This window comes from Galleria mellonella, unplaced genomic scaffold (assembly GCF_026898425.1).
Source record: "Galleria mellonella isolate WM207_F2 unplaced genomic scaffold, CSIRO_AGI_GalMel_v1 utg266, whole genome shotgun sequence".
Lineage (NCBI taxonomy): Eukaryota > Metazoa > Arthropoda > Insecta > Lepidoptera > Pyralidae > Galleria > Galleria mellonella.
The window spans coordinates 2,797,593-2,824,272 of NW_026442061.1; the positions used below are offsets into that span (position 1 = coordinate 2,797,593).

General features: G+C 35.0%; 2 protein-coding genes across 4 annotated transcripts; one reads left to right on the forward strand and one right to left on the reverse strand.

Moving 5' to 3' along the window:
* Nucleotides 1-916: 916 nt before the first annotated feature.
* Nucleotides 917-7,741, reverse strand: LOC116413435 (uncharacterized). Its single transcript, XM_052895176.1, has 4 exons — nt 7,658-7,741; nt 3,820-3,981; nt 2,288-2,440; nt 917-1,095 (listed from the first exon to the last, which is right to left on the reverse strand). Exons 1-4 carry the CDS (start codon nt 7,739-7,741, stop codon nt 928-930), a joined length of 567 nt encoding a protein of 188 aa, XP_052751136.1. The 3' UTR covers nt 917-927.
* A 4,116-nt stretch (nt 7,742-11,857) lies between these two features.
* Nucleotides 11,858-25,686, forward strand: LOC113519365 (cytochrome P450 4c21-like). Of its 3 annotated transcripts, none has more exons than XM_052895261.1 (11): nt 11,858-11,917; nt 12,677-12,833; nt 14,462-14,551; nt 18,102-18,212; nt 18,862-19,050; nt 20,239-20,435; nt 21,227-21,287; nt 21,373-21,571; nt 22,632-22,783; nt 23,712-23,891; nt 25,227-25,686. In XM_052895261.1, the coding sequence occupies exons 2-11, from the start codon at nt 12,677-12,679 to the stop codon at nt 25,379-25,381; spliced, it is 1,491 nt and encodes a 496-aa protein (XP_052751221.1). In that variant the 5' UTR covers nt 11,858-11,917; the 3' UTR covers nt 25,382-25,686. The 3 variants fall into 3 exon arrangements, with proteins under 3 accessions (XP_052751221.1, XP_052751223.1, XP_052751222.1); XM_052895262.1 differs by lacking the exon at nt 11,858-11,917 and adding an exon at nt 11,924-12,034; XM_052895263.1 differs by lacking the exon at nt 18,862-19,050.
* Nucleotides 25,687-26,680: the final 994 nt, after the last annotated feature.

Sequence of the window (26,680 nt, forward strand, 5' to 3'; positions counted from 1 at the left end):
TAAACATAAGCTTCCCCTTGGAAGATCTAGCTAGTAGTTGCCACGCTTGGTAGGCAGATTGGCAACTGTAGTCAGGCTTTAGAGATATTAAGGAAGGACGCTGCTGTCCATCTATTAGTCGGCTCTTACGACACCCACGGGAAAGGAAGAGGTGGCCTATTCTATACCGGGACCGCATGGCCAACTACTTATTTAATATTACCTAATTCAAATTTCAAATTACTTAGATGTGACAGACCGACGGACAAACAGACAAAGTCACATCAAAGGGTTTCGTTGTATCAATTTAGCAAGGAACTCTAAAAATAGATATACAGTTATCATATTTATTGGAGTAAATTTAAGCATTTTTGAATAGTCATTGAATAATATTACTGCCTATTCGGAATGCAGATATATATGTACGTTCTTGCTAGCAATATATGTATATATTTATATCATCAATATAAAATCGGATTCATGAAGGGTTTCAATGGGAATGATATATGGGGATTACATAGAAGCGGGCAACGCCGCGGAAAACGGCTAGTCATAAATACATGTTAACTTTATTGATAGCCAATGTAGTTATGATGTAGCGTTGGCTGGAAGAGATCGCTTTTAGCGATAAGCTCGCCCATTGTTCTTTCACTGTGATCATTTCTTGTAATTGCTTGTACCAAGTTTACTATTGTAATCTTTTGAATGAAACAATAAATATCATAAACTTCAAGAAAAGAGCATATTCCTATTTAAAAGGCCGGCAGCACACCTGCAATGCCTTTGGTATTGTGGGTGATCATGTGCGGCGGTAGTCACTTACCATCAGGTGAGCCGAATGCTTGTTCACCCCCTGTGTTGTAAAAAAAACAAAATAAAGAGTATCTATCTAGATTATTAATTTATTATTTCTAGTGTGCAATTAATTGTACTCGAATATTAGCCAATTTAATTTGAAATTCTTGTAGTTTTCAGTTCTATATCGATATATCCACTTGCAATTTGTTTTCCAGTATTTGTAAGTGTGATGTTGGAATAAATGCGGCCTTTAGTAAACGGGAACCCTCTTGGAATTTGTTCTAATGGGATAGTCATATTGTACAAGTGGTATTCGCCCTGAAAATAACATTATTGTATATATATATATATATATATATATATATATATACACTCCTCGCAAAAATTAAGGGAACATAAAATTTTTTGAAATTTTTGGGTGATTTTCAACAGGCTGTATTTCAGTGAAAAATAATCATACAGGAAATTTAAAAAAGGGTTTTGAAGCTTGAAAACTCTAGTTTTTAGATTTTTTGGTGAAAAAAATTTTTTGAGCTCCGGTTTCCATGCAATTCTTAAACAAAGCTGAAAATAATTTTTTTCAAAATTTTCTAGGTTTTGTTTTTCACTCTATGGGCATGGAAAAATTTTTTCGAGCTACTCCATTGTATAGGTCTCTTAGTGTGTTTATTCAGCTTCAAAAATCGCTTTGGATGGCTCAATTACGACCATTTGTCTCCGAGATATCGAACTTTGAATGCAAAAGCATCCTTTTCCATTCAACTGCTAATATCTCTGGAACTACTGGTCGCACAGCAAGCGGGTGCCGAGTTTCTTCTAATTCTAATTTTTGCGAGGAGTGTATATATATATATATATATATATATATATATATATATATATATATATATATTGATGAAACTTAAAATGACAAACAAGCTGATGGCCCACCTGATGAAAAATGGTAAACGTCGCCTATAGTCATGAACAGTACCGTGGACACAACAGAGTATACTGTTTCGCCCATAATACCCCCATGCGTTGCTATTCCTGAGAACTCAGGTGTTATTTCTTTGTACCCTGTAAATTCACTGCTTTATCCCATCGTTCAAACCGAAACACAGCAATGCAAACACAACTGTTTCAAGGAATGGGACAGAGGTGCTCAAGAATTTTTGTACAAAGTCTCCCTCTGATTAATCAGTTAAAATGCTAAAATGTAACAAACAAACTCGCTTTTACATTTAAAATATTAAGTAAAAATATTGGCTTTATTAACGTTCGGGATTGCCTGATGTGCGTGATATATATCAAACAGCTTGCTGGTCGAATAGTGCTGCTCGTAATACAGCTGCGAACTGTGTTTATACATAAGGGCTCTTATCGAGTTAAAAACTAGTCGGGCAACCCCGAAATTACCTAATACGTAAGTTGATTATAATACAGTATGCTTCACGACACTTATGGCTCAACAATAAACTAGAGAAAGTAGTTTTAGGTTGACCTTATTATGTGCAAGTGATATACTAACCTTTGGGAAAGGACAACTTAACACTTTTAATTGTTTTTTCATACCAGCACCGAAAAATTTATCTTTGAATATAAGGTCACATACACCCATATGCATTTCAATAAATCCACGTTTGTACACGTTGGTGAGGAACTCGTAGAAGTAAAAATGTACCTGTAAATCATAATAGAGTCTTTTATCATCATCGTCATCATGTTAGGCTTTAACTGTCCACTGCTGAACATAAACCTTCCCTTGGGAGGTTTTGCCAGAAGTTGCCACGCTTGGCAAGCAGATTGCTGCCCATCCTTTGCCCTCCCTTAGTCGTCTCCTACGACACTCACGGATAAGAAAGGGGCGGTATATTCTATGCCGGAAGTACACGGTAATGTTTCATAAAAAATGATGATCACGTAATGGTTAAAAAATTTAAGATTTTTTAACCATTTTAATACGCCAGTATTTCTTTTTGTGCAAAAGTGATTACTGTGGATTATTTGTTGTTAGTCCTGACGTGAGAGTGAGGATGGGCTAATATACCGGCGCGTTCCCCCCGAGTGGTAGGGTGAGCACGCCAGCCACCCTATCTTGAGAGAGGAGACCTGCCCTTACCATCGGGGGCGGATCGCTGCCGTCGGAGATGTGGTGAGTGCGAAAGCGAACCCATGTCTCCGATATATGGAACCTCCAGGGTACATCGTCTGGTTTTGGTGGGTACACCTCCACTTTACGGGGGGATTCCCACAGTACCCATTTACCTCCCACAAGGTGTATGGGTCTACATAAAGCATTTTCCAGACGTTAAAAAAAGTTCTGCCAGTAGTTGCCACGCTTGGTAGGCGGATTGTCAACAGTTAGGCTTTAGTGATGTTTTAAAAAGGGCTCTGTTGTCTCTCCTTCGAACATTAAATTCCGAGTACCAAGTGTACTAAGGGTAGTCGCCTTTTACGACATCCACAAAAAAGAAAGAGTTGGCTCATTCTATGCCGGGACCACACGGTATATCGAATGTAAAATAAATAACAAATAATTGATATATTAAACATTATGTCAAGGAAAATGTGCGTGGAGTTAACAAAATAGAGGTAAGGCGACTTGTTTCTCTGCTAGAATTTACAACAGTATTTTTAGAGGAATAAAGTACAATGCGTTTGTGATGAATCTCATAAGCATGTCTGTTCCAGACATCAGCAAGCGTGGTCACGGAATATTTGCCCTACCACGCAATAGGACATTTCATGCTGATCAGGCGCCACTCACGAGGGCGCTACGTCTGCTCAATGAGTTCCAATCTGGACTTTTTACTGCACTGCCACAGAGTTTTGCAGAGCGGTAACAAATTATGCAGAAATGTATTTTTAATATTTATTTTATATAATAGCATAATTAGATTACATATTGATTTTTTAGTTTTTGGTGAGTGCATTGGTAAACTTGTAAAACTCACCAAAAAAAAAAATATATATATATATATATATATATATATATATATATATATATATATATATATATATAAATAAATAAATAAAATAAAATAAACCATGAAAACTTACTGTAACATTGTTACCGATGGGCACTCGTGTGCTCACGTGAAAGTCAACATAGTAGAAAGGGTCCATGCGGCTATGGCGTCGGGAGGTTAAATTACCAGATACAAAAATTTTACTGTCAAATTCGCATATACGGGGGTGTTCCGTACTGAAATACTGAATTCTCTGAAAAATAAATATACATAGATATATTATTAAATTAGCTTTTGCCCGCGACTTCGTATGCGTAAATTTTGGAAGTCTTACTCTCTTAAGGACTAAATTTCAAAATTCCTTTCTTATTGTTCCTTTCTTATTTCTCTCTTGTTGTTTATCAGAGGATGACTTTGTACAAAAGTCGTTTACTTTGCTCTGTCCCATTCGTGTTTTCACCGTGAAGCAGTTGTGTTTGCATGGCTGTCTTTTGGTTTGAAGGGTGAGATATGATAGTGAATTTACAGAGTACAGAGGAATAACACCTTAGTTCTCAGGAATGGCAACGCATTAGGGAATATCATGTGTGAAATAGTATACTCTGTTATGTCCATGGTACTGCTCATGTCTATAGACGACGGTAACCACTTTTCATCAGGTGGGCCATTAGCTCGTTTGCCATTATAATAATAACAAATTCTTTATTGCGCACAGCAGAGATGTATACAAGGAGTATTTATACAGAGTGTGCATATACAAAAGGTAGCCTTATCGCTAAAAGCAATCTCTTACAGACAACCTGGTTGCCATTCTAAGTTACATAAAAAAAAAATTAAAAAAATACAGAAATAATCTGTAAAATTACAATATTCTAGATTCAGGGGTTTTGGCTATGGGTCAGTTAATCAAATAGCGGCCTCTTTTACTCAAGTTTTTTGTATCCAATTTGATGTAAAATGTTCCTACAGAAAAATTCAACAGTTATAAGTTTAACGACAGCTTTTCACCCAGGGATGTAGGAGGTGGTGAAGAGTAAGATCAGAACTAGGTTACGAAACCGTGTTTATATTTATGCAGATACATTTTATTGCTACTTTAGTAGTAGAACGAATAATATATCTTTTTTATGATATTTAGAATGGCTGTCAAGCTGATAGCCCTCAAGTGTTGCTATTCAGTGTTGCTATTCAGCACAAATGCTTGCTTTCCTTAAACGTTCTTTAAAAGGCTTTAAATTGAGGCAAACTAGATTAATTCTTTATAACAGTTTAGTACGTAGTCGTTTGGAGTTTGCCTCTGTTTCCTGGAATCCAGTCTACAGCTCTTTATCTCAAAGAATAGAAAATATCCAACGAGCATTCACTAGACACCTAGCTTACATAACCCGTAACATATTGTATAGGCGACCTTATAGTCAGATAATGTTTTTCTTTAACATTACCTCTCTTAAGACGCGTCGTATGATTGCAGATTTAATGTTTATTCATAAAATTCTCAATAATAAAATTCATTGTGCAGATTTACTGAGTTCAATCCAATTAACGGTACCTCTAAATTATCCTCGACACCCTATAACTAGAACATTTAGCTTACCGCGCTGCAGAACAAACCTAGGACTGCATCAACCTCTGGCCAGGATTAGTGCGTCATACAATGAAATTAATGCCAAATTACCTGAAATTGATATAGTGTACGATAATTCGAATTCCTACAGGAATAAATTGCTGAAGCACTTTGTACAACAATCTTATGAAAATTAATTGTCATAATATATATTTTTTTAATATTTTTTTTTAATTTAATTCACTCATAATCTTATTTTCTGATATTGCTCACAACTTGGATTACATGTTTATTTTTGTTGTTTACTTAATTTTCTTACACTGTATAAAAAATGTTATAGTATTGTATTTGATGGTTGTTATACCTATATGTTATAATGCAATATGCTGTTGGTGTTCCTTAAATAAATAAATAAATAAATATTCTTTAAGAACTAAGTTTTTATGCATCTGGATTCTTTAATTTAATTGTTATATCTTATCCTTCAAACCGAAATGTAGCCATATAAGCACAGTTTCTTCATAGCAAAAACTGGAGTAGGGCAAAGGTATCCAAGCAGACGACTTTCGAACACAGTCTTGTTCTAGTGTGAATGTGCGGCGAAGGTATAAGGTGTGTGATTTTGTATCCACGATTTCTAATTTATACTTTATAGCTTCTTCCAAGTCAATCAGTGATCTTTAAAGAAGACTATTCTCGGAGTTTCACTGCATAATAGATAAATGATCAACTTGTTTCACTTATCTTACTTATGATCTTAAGGACTTCTAAGCTGAAGTAGCAATTGACCGGCCACATAGCTCTATCAATCGATACCCGACGGGGAAAGATTCTCAAGTGTCGCCTCGTGTAGGGAAGTATAGTATGAAGCGATATCCTCCGAGATGGAATGACCTCAATACTGTTATAGATAGTCGACTATTTTAAGGGACAGACAGGGGCAATTTAAGAGAAAATGTGGGACAGCGATGATTTGATTGACAGTGGACGATAGATGGATAATGATGATGATGATGTCATTATTGGCACGCACGCATGTATTAAAAATGGCAGCTTCAAGCTTCGCAAGCTTCTTCTTTTTTATGTAACTTAGAATGGCAAACAAACTGACGGCCCACCTGATGGAAAGTGGTAACTGTCGCCTATAGACATGAACAGTACCATGGATGTAACAGAGTATACTGTTTCGCCCAATGATACCCCCCATGCGTTGCCATTACTGAGGACTCGGGTGTTTTTTTTTAAAGAGTGATAATGGAATTGTAACCTCACTTGCGTTATTGATATACGCTGGCGGGGAACCAGTGAGGGATGATAAGTGACGATAAAAGCAGGTCAGTAAGCCCATCGTGACGAATTCCATTAGAATTAACCACAATTGTTTCCAGGGGAAATCGCGTAGAGGTCGACCTGATATGGTGTATTGTCATATCCCAACCTTCAAACCGAAACACATCCATGCAAACGCAACTGCTTGGGGGGGAGAAGGGATTATTAGTAATGAAGATTATTAGCCCCATTGCTAGTCATATATTATATCAGGTCGACCTCGTCGTGGTTTTCTCTGGAAACTTACGTAGTACTGACAACCTCCAACTCATAATTCCTACCCATTCTTCCTCTTTCTACTCCAAATCCTTTTCCGTGCAAGCATGTATGTGTATGTAGGTATATGTATATGTTTGGTTGTATGTGTTTATTTATGTATGTATATGTATGTATATGACTACGCTGTCACAGATATTATTTTTTACAAATCTATCTTTTTTAACGCGCCACCTACCTACTTATGCTTTAATCCTTTCTACCCAAAGGTTGTCTGGAAGAGATTGCTTAGCAATAAGACCGCCTTTTGTACTTCACTATACGTATTGAAAATTGTTTTAACAAAACATGTTATGTTGGTGCAATAAAGTGTTAAATAAATAAATAAATAAAATAAACCATCGTGATTGATTTATTGTTAGATTCGTCACGGTGAGCTAACTGACCTGCTTCATCCTCACCTATCATCCTTCACTGGTGCCCCGCCAGTGTATACTGATAGCATAGATTAGCATGGGTTACCATTTCATTATCATCCGTTAAAAAAAAACACGACTGCTTCACGGTAGAAACTCGAATCGGACAGAGGTGTCCAAGCAAACGACTTTTGTTCAAAGTCTCCCTCTGATATAATATAGCTCTAATACGGAAATCAACCCTATTCATTGCAAATAGAGTCCTAATTACTTTAATTCAATTTATGAATATTCTAAACTTTGTTAGCGCTATTAAGCTATAATGCTATACATTTTGGTCCTATAATTAAATTTCTGTAGACAGTCCACATTGATCATATTACAATTTGCAATAATACGAGTACCTTTCCAGCTGATTCCTTTATCTTTTCTGTAGAAGCAATAAAAACACCGCAGAGCAGTACAATCCAGTGGATCCAGCCGGCCATATTGAAAGATAAATATTAACTTATGGCCAGCCTTGTATTAAATCAAGACCATAGGTAATGCGTACATTAGAAAATATAAATGCAAATATAATTTGTTTTTCCATGAAATTTAGATAAAAATGATTATGTACAAATAACTATAATTTATAATATTTCATTAGAGTTATAAAACATAGGTAGAATTTGGTTAGTATGTGTTATTATTGGTATAGGATTAGTGTAAACAACAATAATAACCTGTCATTATATATACATTATTATCATGTATAAATTACTTATTCATTGATTTTTTTTATGCCCATCCTTTCCCTCTACCAAAAACTTGGTTGGTTGCATTGGACGACACTTGATTACTTCGCCGAAACTGAACTAGAATTGGTGGGGTAAATGTATACGTTTTTTTATGCAACTTGCAATGGCAAATAAACTGACGGCCCACCTGATGGAAAGTGGTAACCGTCGCCTAAAGACATTAGCAGTATCATGAACATAACAGAGTATACTGTTTCATCCATGATACTTCTCATGCGTTGCTATTCTTAAGGACTCAGGCGTTATTCCTGTGTACCCTTTAAATTCACTGCCATATTCCACCCTTTACACCGAAACACAGCCATGCAAACACAACTGCTTAACAGTAGAAACATAAATAGGACAGAGGTGTTCAAGCAAACGACTTTTGTACAAAGTACCAGAGGTAGGTAAATAGCGTATAATAAATCATAATTTAAAAAAAATGAGATAATTAAAATACCTCTTTTTTTAATTGCTTAAAAATTACAAGATGTATGTAAGGCAGGAGGAATAAAAAAAACTATCGTGTCAAAGTGACACAGAATATAAGTTCTCGAATATAATTTCGGTTTTAGCCAATCTTTCGGCTAGTTTGGTATCAAAATCGGAACTAAATCAAAACTCCAAAAATATATAATATATAATTAGTAAAAAGAGTATGAAAGATACAGCATCAGTTGATATTTTTCTTAATTCATAGCAGGCTAGTGTATAGAAAATGTTATACGGCTGTACAACCCTACCAAATTCAGATACAACCTACTTGCATACTTTTTACATTAACTGTGTCGAATATATAATTTAAGAATGTAAATGAACAAAAATTTTACATACACTTTTTCTATACACTACCCTGCTATGAATTGAGAAAAATAACAACTGATGGTGTAGCATAAGAAGAAAGAAGACAACACTATGATTTACAATTTTTATTTTATTATTCTTTCTATGTTATTCCTTGTTCTTAAGTTATCCCCGTCTCTGTCTTTTTCTCAACGTCTTCTACCCAAAGGTTGACTGAAAGAGATCACTTAGGGATAAAGCCACTTTTGTATCACTTTGCATTAATAATGTTTTGTATTTATTTATTTTATTGCACCTATGTAACTGCAATAAAGTGTAAACACATTTAAGAGTAGCCACTGCTCTTATATTGACGAAACTGGAAATAAAATATGCAACAACCTAGACGTATCAAACATTAATAAATATTTATTGCGTGGAACTATTTATAATCTATTTATGTACAAAATATGTACAATAATGTACATATATCGATAGGTATTATAAAAAAGAACGAGCTACATCATACTCATAGTATAAAATTGTCCAATTCTATGAACTGGTCGTATTGATTTCATACAGATGGTTTTTGTCGGAAATGACGGCAGCTTGTGTCGTCATAATAGAAATTTCGCGCTAAAACGAATTCTTATTGCATAGAAATAAATAAAAAAAATAAAAAATAAAAAAATAGTAGTTTAAATGTAGAATAATGAAAATAATATAGATAAGTTTTTTTTTATACAACTTAGAATGGCAAACAAGCTGACGGTCCACCTGATGGAAAGTGGTAACCGTCGCTTATAGACATGAGCAGTACCATGGACATAACAGAGTGTACTGTTTCGCCCATGATACCCCACATGCATTGCCATTAAGTAGATAGTGAATAGTTGAAATTAGATGAGGTTGTCTGCATGGTATTTTAAAAACTATTCCTGATTTTGATTCTAGATTTAAAAGGACAATTTTGCGACTTTCACGTTAATTCTTTTTAGAAGGAAGAAGTAGATCTTATGCGCCGAGACTTCTCAGATTACAAATATAGCCAACATTTGCATTTTTAAAAGGACTTCACTTTTTAGCAATTTTCAGGAGGCGACCTTAAAATGACTGAAGTATGACGTCCTTTTAGAGTACAAGATGGTACCGCGCTTTTTTGGAATTTGCAAACGAAGGTTAGTCTGCCAGACTGTTCTACGTGTTAAATCAGGTTTGTTTTAAGTACGTTGGTACAAAATCCCCGCTATTAAGTTTGCTTGGAATAAATTATTTCATTGGTTACACAGTTGAGTACAGTCACAGCAATAATTGCCATCATCACGGACGTCACTGGAGCGTCTCGCGTGGTACCAATTGGGAACATTAAAATGTATGTAGGATTTAATTATAATTTCCCTTATAATATTTTTATTATTATTCTGATCGCAATTGTGATTAGCTTATAGGTATTTACAATAATAGTGACATTATTTTATATATAATTTTGCATTTGGAAGCTCAAAATTATTGTTCAATTTTGACTCGTATTGTTCCGAGAATAATTAGGTTGTCCTACAAAAAAAAAAAAAAAACTGGCTTCACTTGTGACAAAGTATTTATTACTGTCGTTTTGATTTCTGTTTTTTACCACTGCTGTTTATTCACCACTTCTTATGCCACTGTGTTAGGTTGACTGGAAGAGATCTCTTTTTTTATGCAACTTAGAATGGCAAATAAGGTGATGGTCCACCTGATGGAAAAGTGGTAACCGTCGCCTATAGACATGAGCAGTATCATGAACATAACAGAGTATACTGTTTCACCCATGATACCTCCCATGGGGTTGCCATTCCTGAGGACTCTCTACTTGAGCATTCTTTACTAGTCAACATATGCTTTTTTTCAATGTCGTATCTCTTAAGAAATAGTGCATTTGTTATTGTTTTTTTGCATGCATTTATTAAATTGTATTATCTGATACTGCTTAGCAGTTTATATTCACACAAATTCATTATATAATGGAACTTTTTGAACAAAAAACAGCTGAGTTTCATGCCTGTTCTTCTTGGCCAAAATTGCATTTCTAATGGGCGGTAATGAAAAAAATTACTTTTTTTAAAACACAGGGGACAAACGAGCATGCGGCTCGTTGCTCGCATCCACAAAATAAGAGGTGTGCTGCCGGCCTTTTAAAAAAGAATCTGCTCTTTTCTTGAAGGTTATTTATTTATTTATTTATTACATCCACTAGGTGAGCCTTACAGTCTTCCAATACGCCCACCCAGGAAAGCATGAATACAAGAACATATAAAAAAAGGAATATTACACATATATAACAAGAATAATATAAAAAGACTTAAACAAAAACGTCTGAACACAAATACTCTGTGGTCACCCGATGAAGCTCGAGCAAATTGGAGGCAAATACATCCAATTGCGGATACTGGCTCAAAATATCATTGAGTAGTTTCAATGCAAGAGATAGGGGAGCCTGCTTAGCTTAGCTTATGTAGCTTATCGTATCGTCAGAGATGCAACATCTCTACGCAGTTTCAGTAGGTTGAGTCGGATAGTAAAGTGTTGATTCTCCAATTCATCCAGATGGTTGGGCTGGAAAAAAATGACTATTAAAAAATGCTTAAATCTAAGTTTACTTAAATAAAAATATTTCTTTCTTTCATTTGATATCTTATTTCTTGAGGGATACTATGTTACGTCCGCCGGTGAAGCAGCTACAGAATACAGCTTGACTAGCTGTATTCAATTCAATTCAATTTATTCCTAACAATATTACATCGTGTTGAATATTTTTTATAGGTTTTCTTTTTATGCAACTTAGAATGGCAAACAAGCTGACGGGCCACCTGTTGGAAAAGTGGTAACCGTCACCTATAGACATGAGCAGTACCATGGACATGCATGCCGGGACCGACACGGCGATTAAGGAATAAGAAACATAATTTGTATCAAATACTTAAAAAATTGCTATTTGAATGTAATAGGCGTTTTATGTTATTTTTTAGAGATACCCTACCATTTTTTTATTACGTCCAATATGAAGTAGTCACACGTGTTTGCAAGCGTTGAAGGGATCATATTAAATTTTTAATTAACGCAGTAAGTAATTGTAGTGTTTAATTTGTAATTTTAAAAGTTCTGTGTGTTATTTAAGAGATACTTATTATAGTGATTTATAAAAAATTAACAAATACGTGTGGTCCCGGCATAGAAAAGGTCATTCCTTCCTTACTCGTGAAAAAAAACTGCTTGTTATGTATTGGCACATTAATGGCTTAACTAACCTTATCGAAGTTAGGTATACACGTTCTATATGGGGTGGAGAAGGACATAGTTTGAAATTTAAGATCTAATACCTTTGAGCTGGATTTGATAATGAAAAAATATATAGAAAATGAATAAAAAAGTACATAGATAGAAAGAAAACAAAATAAGTAATCAAATATTTTTAATATTAGATATAATGCTAATTTTGTTTTTAATTTTCTGTTTTTTTTTTTTTTTTTTAAATTAACCATATATATAGTATAAAAAAAAACTTAAAATAAATATTTTTTTTTTATTGGATGAAAATGGAATGGTAACCACCATGGCACCAGTGAAGGGTCGATGAGGATGAAAACAGGCCAGTTAGCCCATTATAATGAGTTCATCACGAATTAATCATGATAGTTTCCAGGGGGAACCGCGAGGAGGTCGACCTGGTTGGGTATATTGTTAGCTATGGGATTCACAGTCTCCATTACTAACAATCTCTTTCCCCCCATAAAATAAATTTTTATTTTGCATGTCTGTTTCAGCACTAGGCTAATAAACTAATTCAATTTTTTTCTGATTCCCATTTCTATTCTATTTCAGATGGTCACGTTATTGCTACTGCTGTTGCTGGTGGTCATTGCTTACGGCCTGACGTATGTTTATCGCCGGCCTGCGCGCGCTTTGTTAGCCGGCCTGCCCACGTATTCGCAGTTACCGTTCATTGGCAATATGCACTGGTTTATGGGAGGTGGTCGATGTAAGTACATAATGCGATCCATCACTCTTATTAGATATCGCCCTTACATTATAAGCAACTTGTTGTATTGAGTCACATTGTGTTGTATAGATTTTATAAAATGAAGGTAGTTTCACATTATGTTTTATTTTTAGTTGATGTTTGATAAATTACGCTCGCTAACATTAAGCTAATATTAGGTGCATGATCATAGTTTTAAATTTCTCATGTAAGTGATTTATGTATAAATCTTTAGAGGAATAAATGTCTTAAACCGTATTATCACCATTTTTTCATCGTCTTTTCAACTAGAGATGGGTAATATCCAATATATTGATTTGTTCTGGATATTTATGACAACCATTGCGATATCGCGCATACCAGCAGGATATCTATATTCATTACGAGAGGATTCTTGTTTTTAATATTATATATATTTGATAGTTAATATATCTGTTATTGGACCAATATATGTATAGATATTGTAGTTTACCAGAGGGAGACTTTGTACAAAAATCGATTACTTGGGTATCTCCGTCCCATTCGTGTTTCTACCGTGAAGCAGTTGTGTTTTCATGGCTGTGTTTCGGTTTGAAGGGTGGGATATGGCGTGAATTTACAGGGTACAGAGGAATAACAGGAGTCCTCAGGAATGGCAACGCATGGGGGGTATCATGGGCGAAACAGTATACTCTGTTATGTCCATGGCACTGCTCATATCTATAGGCGAAGGTTATCACTTTCCATCAGGTGGGCCGTCAGCTTGTTTGCCATTCTAAGTTGTATAAAAATAAAAATTACGATATATAGATATTGCTATATACTACTTACCTTTTCTTTTCAGCATATGTGCTTTAGTTCCACAGGTGTTTTAGTAGCAAAACAAATCTCTTAGACAAGTGGCAAACGAACCCACTCATGGACTCGTTATCAGAAGCGAGTCCATGAGTTGGAATATTGTATTATTCTTAAATATCTTCCATGTACAGAAACCGTTTAATTACAATTTTATTATACATGTATTAGTAAGATAAAATTTTATGTATATATATATATATATATATATATATATATATATATATATATATATATATATATATATATATATATATATATATATATATATATATATATATATATATATATATATATATATATATATATATATATATATATATATATATATATGCTGGTAATTAATGCTCCTTTCCACTCAGGGTTTGCTGGAAGAGAACTCTTACAGAGTTAAGCTCGCCTGTTCATCTTTATTTAATATATATTATATGTTTGTAATTTTTTGTGTACAATAAAGAATACATAAAAAAAATAATAATAATGAAAATTCGTTATATTACAATAACTATTATACATGGATAATCCCTATACCACTCCAATAACTATATATTAGATATTCCACTGGGCATTGATAATGGAAATAGGGTCATTATCCATTTCGACATCGCTCTTGTCTGTCGGATATCAATGTTCATTTCGTCCGGGTACCACAGATATTATATATTGGGTAACTTGGATTTAATAGATCTTGAATTTAATTAGATTTAATATATCCATTATTAGATCAATATTATAACTACAATAAATAGATATTGCTGTATGTTATCCATCCCTAATAACCACATTATTTTCAGTACTGTACGAACGATTCTCCGAAATATCTGAAGTAATCGAGAAGACAAAATTACCATTCGTAATATGGATTGGACCCTATCCGGTTTTGGGTAAGACCTTTTTTTTTACAGTAGGCATAAAAGGAATGTCGTGAGGAAAGTATTATGTGTGAACATAGATGTTTGTATGTTTAGAGAGAGATTCAATGTAGTTCGCCATTTTGTTTCACGAATATTTTCATTTATTTGAACAGTCACTTAGAAAAGAAATCCAAAGATTTCTTCTTCTTCTTTCTCCTGGTTATTCCTCCTCCTCCACCATCCTCCTCCTCCCACTTTATTTGGGGTTCACCCTTCCAGTAGTTCTGTACCACACCGTACGGTTATGGGTTGTCAGATCATTGATCGACGACGACACCTCCTTCCTTCTTCTATTGCTATCACCTTTTTCGCACACATTGTCATTATCCCGTCTCATCATAGAAATATAAAGACTATTAGGCATTTTCTACGATTTTTAAGAATCTTTGTTGATTTAGTGAAGTACAGTAGCAAGGCTGACTCGAGTAACAACTCGAACACTCACTATGTATTATCATTCAGTTATAATTTTGTATCAGCCACTTGTGACATAAAATGAGTATCTTTTAAAATGATTAATCATTGATGAGGTGTTTGTATTAAGAATAATCGGAATCGGAATCGGTAACGTTGAATATATATTTGAAAGTTACCTTTTTTTAATTTCAATTGGCTTTAAAATAAGGTGGTTCTCAAATTGAGAACCGAATTGAGAATCTCAATTCGGTACGTCAATTCTAAACCGATTTTGATTTTTTTATCTGAAGGCATATATTTATAGATTATTTCCATATAAATATTATCAAAATCGGTTCAGCAGTTTAGTTTTTAGATCAAAATAACTGGTTTTGTCCCAACTGCGATAGTTTTTTTTTCAGAAAAAATGATGTACCCAAAAAGTATTTTATAAAATGTGCCCTCCTATAGAATAGAATAGAAATCATTTATTCAAATAAACTTACATTGAAGCACTTTTGAAAAGTCATTACATTTTTTTTAATTTACCGCTCGTTCGGAAAGCTGTCTCATCACAAGAAGAACGAGCAAGAAACTTGCGTGATGCTCTTTTAAATAATTTTATTATTATTTTACATTTTTAAGTTTAATTGTGTGAATACAAACCACCAATTAGCACTAATTCAATTAAATACTCAAAAAGAAAAAAAAAAAATTGAATACATAACCAACTGGTTAAACAATTAATAAGAGGAAATCAGTCATAGTGATTAGAGCAGACCAGTCCCTACAAGCAGCACCCGTTCACGAGTATGACGGATGAGCCAGCCATCACTGCGCTCGACCATATTTTAGGGAGCCCAATGACCCGGCCCACCACGCCGCCACAAGTCTGGACATTTTAGTGAGCATGACTACTCAAAACACTAGACCACGTCAAAGCTACTCACAATTGCCATCTGATAGTTATAGTATTCACATTTTACATAAGAATGCATGCGGCAATTAATACAAAAAACCGCTACGCTTTCATATTTCTAAAATTAATCAATTAAATCAAGAAAGCAATGAGAAAATAAAATTATAACGTTGTATGCTAATAAACTAATTATTTACTTGATATGTTGTCATCTATGAATTCGTCTATCCTGTAATAGGCTTTCTTACATAAAAATTGTTTAATATAAGATTTGAATTGCCTCTCTGTCAGATTTAATGCAGATTCCGGCAGTTTATTATAAAATCTTATGCAATTACCATAGAATGAATTACTGATTTTGTGCAGACGGCATTTAGGTAAAATAAGCTTATTTATATTGCGTAAGTTTCTACTTGTACAGTCTTTGAGTTTTTTAAAACTCGCTAAGTTCTTCCGTGTATACATAATATTTTCATAAATGTATTGTGAAGTAACTGTGAGGATATTTGAGTCTTTAAAGCACTGACGTAATGACTCTCTTGAACCCATACCATAAATAGAACGTATGGCTCTCTTTTGTAAAACAAATATAGTATTTATATCGGCTGCTTTACCCCACAGCAGTATGCCATAAGACATTATGCTATGGAAATAACTAAAATATACAAGTTTAGCCGTCGCCACGTCTGTTAATTGCCTAATTCTTCTAATTGCATATGCAGCAGAACTGAGTCTACTGGCCAATTTTGAAATATGGGGCCCCCATTGTAATTTCGAGTCCACTGTTATACCTAAAAAAACTGTATCATTAACAAAATTTACTATTTCGTCATTAAGCAATAACTGTGTATTTATTAGTCTTACATTAGGAAGTGTAAATTTTATACACTTTGTTTTGCTGGAATTTAATAATAGGTTATTACATGTAAACCAATTTAATATTGCAGACATAGCACAATTTACATCGTCTAATTGATTACTTTGACGTCCAATTTTAAACACTAACGAAGTATCATCCGCAAACAGCACTATATCTGCAATTTTCTCTACCATAAAGGGAAGGTCATTTATGTAGATTAAAAAGAGAAAGGGGCCTAAGATTGACCCTTGTGGAACGCCCATCTTAATATTAGCTCCCTTAGATTTTACACCGTCAATATCTACAGTTTGAACCCTATCCTCTAAATAAGTTCTCATTAATTTTAGATCATTATATCTTATACCATAATGTTCGAGCTTGTACAAAAGCGTTTTATGATCCACACAATCAAATGCCTTTGATAGGTCACAAAAAACTCAGAGTGCATCCTGTGACCTCTCCCAAGATTCGAAAATATGTGTCATTAGCGCAACACCTGCGTCAGTGGTAGACTTGCCGGCGGTGAAACCATATTGCTGACTGTGAAGCAGTCCGTTAACCCTGAAGTGATGTAACATTTGATTTAACATTATCTTTTCAAACACCTTACTTAGAACTGGCAAAATAGATATAGGTCTATAGTTCCCTGGCTCAAATTTATCTCCTGATTTAAATAGTGGGATTAATTTGCTAAATTTCATTAAATGTGGAAAAACGCCATTATCAATACATTTATTAAAAATAGTGGCTAGATATGGAGCAACAATATCTATGAAAGAACTAACTACTTTTACAGACATGCCCCAAAGGTCTTCCGTATATTTCGGGGCTTTCTTGGGGACTAGGAATTTGAAAGCACTATTAGGTCAAGGTTAGGTTAGGTCACAAAGGTCTACCAAAATTGGACAGACTAATATTTTAATGAGCTTATAGACTATATTATTATTACAAATGCCCGTGTAAATAATCCCAGCATAGAATGTTCCATCCCTTTCTTTTCCATGGGTGTCGTAAAAGACGACCAAGGAAATTTAATGGTCGAGGGATCGGTAGCAGTGTCTCTCTTAAAACATCACATATATTCAAACTGCGTTTGCCAAGAGAGACTGAGACTGAGAATCCCATTGCTAGCAATATACCCAACCAGGTCTACCTCCTCGCGGTTCCCCCTGGAAACTATTATGGTTAATTCCTGATGAATTCATCATGATGGGCTAACTGGCCTGTTTGCATTCTCATATATCACTTTTCACTGGTGCTCCGCCAGCGTATCCCGTTAGCGCAGGCGGGGTTACAATTCCACTTCCACCCATCAAAAAAAAAAAATTAATAATTTATGTTTACAGTTATAAGTGATCCCGAAGACGTCATAATAGTCACAAACTCATTCGTGGAGAAACCTTACTTCTATAACTTCGCTCAAAACTGGGTGGGAAACGGTCTTATAACAGCTCCCGGTGAGTAACTGATTTTTTTTTTATTATATCACGACATTTGGCTACATCATCTTGAGCAATTTACAGGGTACAGAGGAATAACACCTGAGTCCTCAGGAATGGCAACGCATGGGGGGTATCATGGGCGAAACAGTATACTCTGTTATGTCCATGGTACTGCTCATGTCTATAGGCGACGGTTACCACTTTCCATCAGGTGGGCCGTCAGCTTGTTTGCCATTCTAAGTTGTATAAAAAAAAAAAGACGACATGGTCCATGAATACGATCAAGCGAAAGAGAACGTTCCACTCTCAACGGTTTTTTTTATTGGATGATAATGAAACGGTTACCCTGCCTGCGTTATCGATATACACTTGTGGGTACCAGTGATTGATGACGGGTTGATAGATGAGGATGGAGCAGCGCAGTTGGTCCATCATCACGAATTCAACAATCAATAAATCACAATGGTCTTGCTGCGGGTTAACAACTGCAGTTAGGTTTTGGTGAAGTTTTAAGAGGGACGATGCTGTTCGTTTCTTGACCATTATTTATTAATTCTCTTGGTCTCCTTTTACAACATCTACGGAAAGGGGTGGTCCGTTCTAAGCCTGTCATGGCTTAGAACACGGTATAATTAAATTTAATGTAACTAAATGATTATTTTAGTGAAAGTATGGAAACAAAACATAAAGATCTTGGGAAGTACATTTAACACGAGTGTGGTGGGTAGCTACCAGAATATATTCAATGTGCAAGCGCGCAGATGCGTGGAGAAATTGAAGAAGGAAGTTGGCGGCGAGCCCTTCGACGTGCTGAATAAATACTTGACTTTATTTACACTGGAGACTATATGCCGTAAGTAAAATATGTTATAAATGGTACAAAGTAAATATGAGATGGTGAACATCCTGATAACCTCAGTGGCGCAGTGGCAGGTGCGTTGCTTTGCGAAAATGAGGACTCGTGTTTGAGGGCTAATTTAGGAAATGAACTTCTATAAAATAGCTCGTATTTGCGTATTCTAAAATATGCTTTCAAATGATAGTTGCCTGGTTCCTAATAACATAAGGAATCCTACCTTGAGGACCACGCAATTGATGCAATTGTGTGAAAAATAAGAATTAGCTAACTACTTATTTAATAGAAAGAAATAACCATCATCTATAGATATAAAGAGAACCGGGATCAAAAAATGTACTGCTATTATTGTATATCTTAAACATTACCATTACTGAATACTAAGATAGCTACTTCCTAATGTCATTGCCTTTCGAACTAAGCCAGCTCTGCAATCATAACTATTTAAAGGCAGAAATACAAGTGGAACATTTATTGGTGATAATGGAATGGTAACCTTAACTGCGCTCGACCCTATACGGTATATTGATAGTAATGGGGCTGTTAGATCTCACAAAGACTGACAATTCCTTTACCTCCTAGCATATACTCTGGTAGAGTAACAGTGAGAGACGATAAGTGAGGATAAAATGCAGGTCAGTTAGAGCATCGAGATGGATTCATCAGGAAATAAAACACATTAGTTTCCAGAGGAGACTGCGGGGAGATGATGAGTGATGGAAAGACTACCGATAAAAATATTGGGTATATTCCTAGTAATAAGATTAGTAAAACTACTAATAATATAGTAATGCCTGCTCCGGAAGGACAGAGGTATCCATGCAGATGACTTCGGCACAAAGAATAAACCTATATTTTTTGATACAACTTAGAATGGCAAACAAGCTGACGGCCCACCTGATGGAAAGTGGTAACCGTCGTCTATTAACATAAGCAGTACCATGGGCATAACAGAGTCCATGATACCCTCTTTGCATTCCCATTCCTGAGGCTTTAGGTGTTATTCCTCCGTACCCTGCAAATTCACTGCTATATCCCACTCTTCAAACCGAAACGCAGCCTTGCAAACACAGCTGCTTCACGGTTGAAACACGAATGAGATAGAGGTGCCCAAGCAAACGACTTTTGTAAGTCTCCCTCTGGTATATGATGTGATAATTAACATTTATGATTGTTACTTTACAGAGACAGCACTAGGGGTACTGGATATATCTGAGAGTATTGTAACAAACGAATACTGTGATGCATTCAATCGCATTGTGGAACTCTTGAACGGTCGTGGATTTAATATATTTAAGCATCCAACTTTTTTGTACCAACTAACGACGGATTACAGGGAACTTCAAAAATGCATCGCTGTTGTGCACAACGTTTCAGAATTGGTATTATTTTTAATTTGGAATAGTAAATAAAGTGACATCTGCTGGAAAATATTAACTATTACCTATAGACATGAACAGCATTATAGAAGCAAAAGTTTCTAATTCATGACAACTAAGATTTTATGTCTTCGTAGATACCGCGTTTTTATTACTAGATCCCATGGCCGTAACTGGATGGGGGGGGCATTGAGGTGCAAAATAGACCACTTCAAGATGGCGTATTAAGATAAAAAAATAAATTATATAATAAGTTACACCTTCAGGAATACAACTGTAATAATCGCATCCAATATGGTGCAGTAGTTTTTTCGTGATGCTTTTTTTTATGCAATTTAGAATGGCAAACAAGCTGATGGTCCACCTGATGGAAAGTGGTAACCGCCACCTATAGACATGGGCAGTACCATGGACATAACAGAGTATACTGTTTCGGCTATGATACCGTTGCCATTCCTAATATTCCTCAATACGGTGTAAACTCACTGCCATATCCCACCCCTAAAACCGAAACACAGCCACGCAAACACAACTGCTTCACGGTAGAAACACGAATGAGACAGAGATGCTCAAGCTAACGACTTTTGTACAAAGTCTCCCTCTGGTAAAACAAACAATTTCATGTTCATGTCAGACAGACACAGACAGAAAAAAAGTCTAATTTATATTGTTTTGGCATACTATTTGTATAAGGTATCTCATATTAATTGTTCTGAAATATGTTTCTTGTACAAATGCCGTCTTCTAACAATTTTATTATATAAGTAACTTCTAAACTAGTAAACTTCTTTCAGGTGATCACAAAAAGAATGAGAGAACGTGAAATGGAAAAAGAGAATGCAAAGAATGAAACCAGTAACTATTCACAAAGTCTATAAAGATTCATATTATATTTCATAATAAGAACAACTCTTAAATTATCAATTGAATATTTTCCTAGGTGATGGAAGACCTATCAAGTCTTTTCTTGATATCCTTCTGGATCATAATGAAGCAAATTTAAGCTTTACAGAGAAGGAAATTAAATTTGAAGTGAACACCATTATTGTTGGTGGGCAAGAAGCAGTTTCAATCACATTGTTTTACATTCTTTTAATGATAGGATATAAACCTCATATACAGAAGAAGTTGTATGATGAGTAAGTACTTAAATGGATGTAAATTTAGATATATATATAAATAATTAATATCTCATTAAATTATGATATATATAAATTTGCTACTAGTTATTACAATAATTAGGGAAAATCTGCATTTGACAACTTCAAGTAACTAGCTTCATATCATCATTGCTACAGCTTACCGATATCTCGCTACTGGGCATAAGTCTATCCTTATGAGAGGAACACATTATTCTATTATAGCTGCTACACTTCATGACTACCATCTTAAGGGAAGGTGGAAAGGATAGTTGGTAACAGGAAGTAGTGGTCTTATAATATAATTATATGCAGCTTCCAAGATCTGGAATGACCTCCCGCCTCCCATACGAAATTTAAAAACAACTTATACTTTTAAAAAATATGCTAAGAACTATTATTTAAATCTACAAAAAGCATGTAACTCCTTGTAATTGCATAACATTGCTGCTTCATTGTATAATATAGTGTTGTTGTATTGTTATTGTATTATTATTGTACATATCTATATGGGTATATCTTGTCTGTTAAGTGTATGTATGTATGTATATGTATATGTGTGTGTGTGTATGTATATGTGTGTTTATGTGTATATGTATGTATGTATATGTAGGTATATATATATATATATATATATATATATATATATATATATATATATATATATACCACCACACACCACAGAATATCAGCGCTGTAGAAATTAAATTGCTGCAGCACATGCTGAGTGGTGACCACGTTGGCAATAATAAATGTAAAGTTTTTTTTTTTTAATTCATAATGTATGTAACTTTTTGTTGTTGTCAATAAATGTTTTCTTTCTTTCTTTCTTCTTTCTTTCTATAACAGGCAATATTCCCTGGCAGGTTGTCCTCCACGCAGTTCTCTTTGGAAACCATCTTTGGTAGTTCTTGAAGAATTCGTCACGATTGGCTAATTGGCCTGACTTTATCTTTCTCAATTATTCCTTACGTTGTCCTATTTTATCATTCATAAAAAAACACCGTCTAAAAATTAGTATATAAATATAAAAAAAATATAAGTTGATAAAAATTTTAAGGATGCAAGAAATTTTTGGAGGAACCAAAAGGTCGGTTACTAAGGGGGATTTAAGCCAGATGAAGTACTGTGAAGCGGTTATCTTGGAGACTTTAAGGATGTATCCCCCTGTACCTGTTAGCTTCCGTTACGCTGATAAGGCCATACAACTTAGTGAGTACGAATATATTCATTATTATCAATTCAGTCATTGAACTGGCTTTTTGTCCGCTACGTAATATCCGTGGATTTCAGAAGTAGGAAAATCAATGCAATACCACTTTTAGATGGAGCAACAAAACGAAACATACACCGCGTTTTTAAGTTTAATCTTCAGAAATATAACAGTGCAAACTGCGTTCAATTTAGTGCCGAAGTTTTTGCACGATGCTAGAACAAATATACAGATGTACAAATAACAAATATGCAAAATTTTCAAAGAATATTGTTTTAGCATTTTTTTATTTTTTCTAATGTCTCTCCCATCTGCAGATATACCTAAATTAGTTACAATTTTAGTAAAATTGTCGACTGTAGAACATAGGCCTCTCCCACAGACAGTTATGAAAAACGACCCTAAGTTACTTGCAATACTACTGATTGTCTACAAAATATTAGAGATTTGAGGTCGTCGCTACCTCGACTGGGAGGCGTTTTGCCAAAAACTTTTAAAGCCATACAGCCTTTGAAAGTTTTTGCCTTTCTTGTCCATTACTTGGCTATTTTTAACACTGGATCTTTTATGAGATAGTTGTAGAGAGGATCTAATATCAAAGACATTTACTTTCACACTCATGTCTTGATTCATCCAGTATTAATAAACCGTATATATATTTACGTATCATGCATACATGCTGGTTCAGAAAACACTCATTTCCACTTCAGATAATACAAAGTAAAGTCTGCTCATGTAACTTTTTGTTTTTGTCAAATAATAAATTTCTATTTCAATTCTATTTCATGATAAGGTACTTTAAGCCTTTACCGGTACCTGAAATATTTCACTTTCGTAAGAGAAATCTGGTTCATCTTTTTAAATAGAAGTAAATGATAAAGCCTCTTGAAATAAGTTTACTTCAAAATAAATTGGATATGGTTTTAGAGAGCTGCAGAGTCCCTGAAGGAGCATCATTTGGCATTAACGCATTAGGCGCAGGACGCTCGCGGCGAATATGGGGACCAGACGCCTTGGAGTATCGACCAGAGAGGTGGCTGGGAGCCGAGAGACCTGGACACCCGGCTGCTTTTCTAGCTTTTAACTACGGAAGAAGGGCTTGCATTGGTATTAAATAAATTGCATAAAATTCCTTAGCACAAAATGAATGGAGTTAGAAATCAGGTCACCATATCAGCTTTTAACTGTCCACTGCTGAACATAAGCCTCCCCCTTGGGGGGTTTTGCCAGTAGTTGCCACGCTTGGCAGACGGATTGGCAACCGCAATTAGGCTTTAAAGATATTTTAAGAGGGATACTCCTGCCGATCCCTAGCGCTCAAAAAATAAAAATCAGATGATAGTCTATTGTACAAGCATATATTAACATTTATTGAGAGAAACATTTTACTCATGAAAGTGGTCCTATTGGTACTGTTTTACTTTATGAAACTTAGAATGGCAAGCAAGCTGACAGTCCACTTGAAAAGTGGCACCCGTCACCTATAGCCATGGATAGTACTATAACAATCACAGAGTATGCTGTCATGTCTATATATTTTATTCCTTATTGTAGAGAGGTTACCATTCCTGAGAGTTAAGGGTTTTTTTTTATGGGTGAAAATGGTAAACCCGCCTGCGCTAACGGGATACACTAGCGGAGCACCAGTGAAGGGTGATAGATGAGAATGAAAACAGGCCAGTTAGCCCATCATGATGAATTCACCAGGAATTAACCATGATAGTTTCCAGGGGGAACCGCGAGGAGGTTGACCTGGTTGGGTATATTGCTAGGATTCTCAGTCTCCATTACTAACAATCCCTTTCCCCCCGAGTTAAGGTATTATGCCCGTATAACTTGTTATGCCACAGTCATATCCCTGCAAACGGAAACACAGTCATGCAAGGACAGCTAGTTCACGGCAGAAATACGGATGGAACAAAAGTATCAATCATCACCATATCCCCTGCTGAATATAGGGCTCTCCCATTAGGGGGTTTTGTTAGTTGCCACGCTTGGAAGGCGGGTTGTTACCGCAGTTACATTTTGGTGATGTTTTAAAAGGGATGCTGATGCCTATACCTCGATCATTGAATTCTCTTAGTCACTTTTTACGACAGCCTCAGGAAAGGAAGGGCCTTCTGTTGAAAATCTGGTATTAGTACGGTACTGTAATCATCATCATCATACCAGATTTTAACTGTCCACTGCTGAACATAGGCCATCCTGTTAGGAGGTTTCGCCAGAAGTATAAGAGGGGCACTGTTACCCATATCTCGACTATTAAATTCCCTTAATCGCTTGATACGACACCCATGGATAAGAATTGAGTGGCCCATACTTTGCCGTGATCACACGCAATGATACTGTAATGTTAAATTAAAAATGTTTGTCGAAGAACATAGTTTCAAGTATATTTGTCATTGTCCAAGTAATGATTTAACCAATTGTATTAAATTCAAGGTAAGAAGTATGCAATGGCCTTAATGAAGACGTTCCTGGCGCACTGCGTACTCGAACTGGAGGTCCACTCGCGCGCAGACCAGCTACGACTGAAAATGGACCTCGGCCTTAAGGCCGCCTCTGGACATCTCATTCAGGTCGGGCTCAGGACGTAACTGCAGTCGAACTTTCCTCATTTTGTTAACATAATTCTCTATGTATTATATATATACATTACTTGTGTTTATATATATATATTACTTGTGTTTTTTTTATTAAAAAAAAAACATTTTAAGTAGGATTAAATCTACATTGGAATGTAGCTACAATTAGGCTTCTAGATAAATCAAATATGTTCAAAGTCACCGTCAGCGTGTCTGCATTTCTGTTTACTATTTCTGAACGAAATTCCAACGAATTTCGATACAGTTTTAATTGTAATTATTTTTTTTACGGAAAATTATACATTATGCATGTGGTGTGTAATATTTATTTAAAATAATATTATTTATAATTTTGAATTGTAAAAGTGTTTAATGTAAAAAACACTAATTTATAATTAATTTTTATTTATTTTTATAACAATTTTAATAAATTGTTAATTTTTTTTATTTAAGAATAAATATTAATTTTATAATATTGATGATGATTTAGTGTTCTAATCATCACCAATTAATTATTAATAAATAAAAGGTATTCTTTTTGTTCATATATTAATTTTGTGTTTAAAATGTCATTATAAAATATAAATGCATGAAATTGTGTGTATTTTGTATCACCATACCTCTTACCACCAGAGGGAGATACCTTCTTTTTTTATACTACTTAGTATGGCAAACAAGCTAACGTGGCCGTTAGCCTGATGGAAAGTGGTAACTGTCGCCTATAGACATGAGCAGTATCATGGACATAACAGAGTATACTGTTTCGCCCATCATACCCCCATGCGTTGCCATTCCTGAGGACTCAAGTGTTATTCCTCTGTACCCTATAAATTCACGCTATATCCCACCCTTCAAACTGAAACACAGCCATGCAAACACTACTGCTTTACCGTTGAAACACGAATGGGACAGAGGCACCCAAGCAAACGACTTGTACAAAGTCTCCCTCTGTTAAATATATACATATATACACGTATATGTACGTTCTGTATAAATACTCTTTTGTGAGCAATAAAGAGTTTATTATTATTATTTAGGTAGAAGCATAGAAAAGCGTCGTACAATCCCATCATCGACATAATGGATGTCGCAGTGAATGTCTAAGTCGTACGTATTGTTTTTGCTCCTGAGATGGAAGTCTCTGCTCTGGGCGCACACCCACTCGTTATTTGTCGTCATCGTAGCGTGAATCAAGCAGTGAATCAGGGGTTGTAAACATTTTTGCATTTAGAAACATTATAATATATTTTTCTCAAACATGTTTGGAAAAGTGAGCATTATTTTGACAACCTTCTTCGAGATAAATCAAAA

Excerpts from the sequence above, each read along its gene's own strand:
- LOC113519365 (XM_052895261.1), top strand. The coding sequence starts at position 12,677 with ATGGTCACGTTATTGCTACTGCTGTTGCTGGTGGTCATTGCTTACGGC. Across the intron at positions 20,436-21,226 it reads TGCACAACGTTTCAGAATTG|GTGATCACAAAAAGAATGAG; the intron begins GTATTATTTTTA and ends AACTTCTTTCAG. Across the intron at positions 22,784-23,711 it reads TGATAAGGCCATACAACTTA|AGAGCTGCAGAGTCCCTGAA; the intron begins GTGAGTACGAAT and ends ATATGGTTTTAG.
- LOC116413435 (XM_052895176.1), bottom strand. The coding sequence starts at position 7,741 with ATGGCCGGCTGGATCCACTGGATTGTACTGCTCTGCGGTGTTTTTATT. Across the intron at positions 2,441-3,819 it reads CCATCGGTAACAATGTTACA|GTACATTTTTACTTCTACGA; the intron begins GTAAGTTTTCAT and ends TATGATTTACAG. Across the intron at positions 1,096-2,287 it reads TAAGTTGTCCTTTCCCAAAG|GGCGAATACCACTTGTACAA; the intron begins GTTAGTATATCA and ends TGTTATTTTCAG.